Source organism: Aquarana catesbeiana, linkage group LG07, assembly GCF_042186555.1.
Source record: "Aquarana catesbeiana isolate 2022-GZ linkage group LG07, ASM4218655v1, whole genome shotgun sequence".
NCBI classification, from domain to species: Eukaryota; Metazoa; Chordata; class Amphibia; order Anura; family Ranidae; genus Aquarana; species Aquarana catesbeiana.
In genome coordinates this window covers 4,939,419-4,943,131 of record NC_133330.1, presented here as the reverse complement: position 1 = coordinate 4,943,131, position 3,713 = coordinate 4,939,419, and the positions used below count along the sequence as shown (strand labels likewise).

The window sequence follows — 3,713 nt, the reverse complement described above, 5'->3', positions numbered from 1 at the left end:
TCCTATCTGACTTTCACCATATCTTGCGTGTTGATCATCTATGTCAATGACACCATATATAATGTAATTTATTGAAATTGTTTATCTGCCCAGCATTTAATAAAACTTTTATTAAAAAATAAGTAAAACGGTACAAAAAAAGAGTAAGCTTTATTAAATATATTGCATTTATTAAATGAATTTAAAAATTAAAAGGATACCTTCCCCACTCCCCACCACACACATACAGTTCATATACATACTGTACATACCTACACATACACATACTCAGTCAGGATGCATGTACATACATAAACTCCAGATACACATCCCAACACACACCAGAGATAGAAGAACAATTTCACTTATTATAATAATTTTGGAGCTATTGTTTTAGTTTAACTCTGTCATGATATGCTGTAACAGTTTTTAATGCATGGCCTTTTTGAAAATTTGAGTATGCAAGTACCAAACATTTTTAGCCTAGAAATATTTGATAATTTCTAATCTAACATGGCCTAATAATTTGTATTCATTATGTTTATTATGTTTGCGGATTGCTTTATTGTGAAAATACAACTAAAGGCAAAACTTTTTTTTTTAGTTTTGGACAGAATGGAGAGCGATTAGATGCCTTCTCAGGTTTTTATTGGTGTCCCCATTAGGGGGATTCACCCCCTCTATTGGTCCTGTTTACCGTTATCATCAAAAGTGAAAGTTAAAGTAAATTCCACATTTTGGGTTGTCCTCAGAGCAGTAATAGAGGGGAAATATTCCATTGGGGACACTAGCTCTGGCGACTTAGGGAGCCCAAATGAATTCCTTTAATTTGCAGGAATTGTTGTCCACTTCCTGTACTATATATATCGACAGGAAGTAAAGATAAAGGTCCCTAAATGGACACAGATGGCAAAAAAAAACTGATAGGGACTATAACCCTCCCTTACTCTATGCAAAATGAAAAATGTTTTGAATATAGTTCTACTTGAATGGATACAGGTCTGCTAGTGCAATAGATAAAGAGGCAGTTAAATGATGACGTGTTTCACAATTAGCTTTCTCAGGAAGCAAAAAAAAAAAACGTGTTTTACATAACGCTTTTCACACCTAAAAGTCAAATTGATTGAAAAAAACTGTCTTTAATACCGTAAAGAATCAATGATCACCCATCAATGCATTGAAACCAATCTACTGGACACTTATGAACCTGTCAGGGCTGGGCTCAGCCCTTGCTTCTCAAAGCTGGCTGCTCAGCTATCGGCTAATTGCCAGCTCCTATCTCTCCACAGTGACTCACCTGTTGATGATATCCTGCTCTTCAGTCCTGCCTACTTAAGCTGTCCTGCCCAGATGATCTCTGCCTTCCTCTTGGTCACATCTCTATAGACGCTCTCCTGTGTTCCTGTTAAAGACTTTCTTGGCTGACATTCCTTCTGGCTACAGATCCTGCTTGCTGTTCTACTACACTCATCTCTGGCTCCCTGATGTTTTGGCTTGTCTGACTTGTCTGTGATTTAACTGTACTTCTGTCTCAGTCTGATTCATGGTTTCTGACAGAACCATACCATGCTGACATATTCATCAAAAATTACACATATTTGGGGTCCCTGTACTTGAAATAAAAAGGAGAAAATAATTTAGTGAAAATATTGGGAATATTATTTTATGCAAAATATGTTGCTCATTATTCAATGTAAAATTTATTTTTTTCATTTTTTTTTCAAATGTCAGCTTTGTGCCAGTTAAAGGCTTTATAAATGCATTAAAATCTTTTAAAAAATATATGGTAAGCAAAATAGTATTTTTGAGGATAAGCAAAGCATGCTAAAACTGCTACATGTGGCCTGTGGGTTACAATGACCTGGTCATGCAAAGTATGAGCCTCTAATATGTATACATTTTATAAAGGACATTACTGAAATTTTTAGTCAACTGAAAATGTCCTAGAAATACAAAAAGTGTCAAAATACACAATGATATTTTCATAATGACGCCCGGATTAACTTTAAGTGATAATAAGACCTCATAAGTGCTTCCATGAGATCTTTGTTCCTCAGGCTGTAGATCAGAGGATTCAGCAATGGGTTAATGAGGGCAGATATGACTGAAAACAGTTTGTATAAATTGACCATATTGCTGGAGGTGGGAACCAAGTAAATAAAAATTAAGGATCCATAAAAGATGAAGACCACGGTGAGGTGTGATGTGCAGGTGGAGAATGCTTTCCTCTTTCCAGTCTTGCTTCGGAGTCTGATAATGGTACTGAAAATATAGACATAGGGAAGAAAGGTAAGAAGAAAGGCTCCCAAATCAACACTAGCACCTGTTATGAATACGACCACCATGTTTATGAAAGGGTCAGTACAAGTAATTTGATATAAGTGTGGAAGGTCACAAAAGAAGTTGTGAATAGAAGCTGTTCTGCAGAATGACAATCTGAGCAAAAATAAAGTATGAATCAAAGAGACAGAACACGCTGCAACCCAGACCAGAGAGGCCATATGAGCACAGACCCTCCAAGACATAATTAGTTTGTAATGTAAAGGGTGGCAGATGGCAATGTAGCGGTCGTAGGACATAGCCGAGAGCAAGAAAAGTTCTGAGCAAACAAAGGAGATGTAGAAAAAGGTTTGGGATATACAGGCAGGAATGGATATTGATCTGATTTTTGTGACCAAGTCAAAGAGCATCCTTGGTGCGGTCACTGATGAATAGGACATGTCCAGAAATGCCAAATTGGCAAGAAAAAAATACATTGGGTTGTGCAGATGGTAGTCAGTGAGGACCAAGATGAAAATAAGAAGGTTTATGATAACAGTCATCAGATAGATCAGAAGGAAGAGCACAAAAAGTCCATTCATGGTCTGTGGATGGTCTGATAGACCCACAAGAGTAAGATAGGAAATCTCTGTCATGTTCCTCATATTATCCATTTTTTTTTTCTTTGTTTAAATCTATCACTATAACACAGTAGTACAATTACAGTGTTCTTAAACATTATTCTTAGATTTACATCTGTACATTTGTACATTATTTATTCTTATATAAAATGTTGGCATTCTCTCAGGACCGTCTGCTGTGTTGTAAGAGCACAAAGCTGAAGGACTCATTAAAGGTCTACTAAGATTTAATTAATAATAACAACTTTGGAGCGTTTTTTTTCTATAACTGAGAACAGTCTTTAAAATTTGTATTTAAAATCCACTAAAAGTGTTTTATATCTTCTTGCCACTTATTTTTCTTATTGGCTAGTGGACAGAGTGATCTAAAACTTTATAAAAAGAACTTATGTTCCAAACTTACATACATAAAGCACCTCTCCAGACTAGCACCTCAAGCAATCTCAGTGGGCATCCAGGGTTCTGGCTCGAAAAGCCCATCTCTGCTTCGTATTGGAAAATATAGATGAATAGGAGCCGCACACCAAAAACCTCTTCCCTCTAATGCTGCGTACACATGAGTGGAATGTCTGGCAGAAAAAGTCCGACGGAAGCTTTTCATCGTATATACCGATCGTATGTAGGCCTCATCGGACTTTTTTTTTTTTTTTAAATCTGACGAACCTAGAAATGGAACATGTTCTAAATATTTCTGACGGAACCAATTCCTATCGGGAAAACCGATTGTCTGTATGCTGGTTCGATGGACCAAAAACGACGCATGCTCTGAAGCAAGTACGAGACGGAAGCTATTGGCTACTGGCTATTAACCACTTGAGCCCCGGACCATTATGC

At 36.8% G+C, this 3,713-nt stretch overlaps 1 protein-coding gene across 1 annotated transcript; it reads right to left on the bottom strand.

Annotated features, from left to right (window-relative positions):
- Positions 1-1,961: 1,961 nt before the first annotated feature.
- On the bottom strand, positions 1,962-2,950 carry LOC141102466 (olfactory receptor 1J2-like). The gene has a single exon (XM_073591408.1). The coding sequence runs from the start codon at positions 2,910-2,912 to the stop codon at positions 1,962-1,964; it is 951 nt and encodes a 316-aa protein (XP_073447509.1). The 5' UTR covers positions 2,913-2,950.
- Positions 2,951-3,713: the final 763 nt, after the last annotated feature.

What these genes read in the sequence shown, in the direction of transcription:
- LOC141102466 (XM_073591408.1), bottom strand. Translation starts at nt 2,912, where the DNA reads ATGGATAATATGAGGAACATGACAGAGATTTCCTATCTTACTCTTGTG.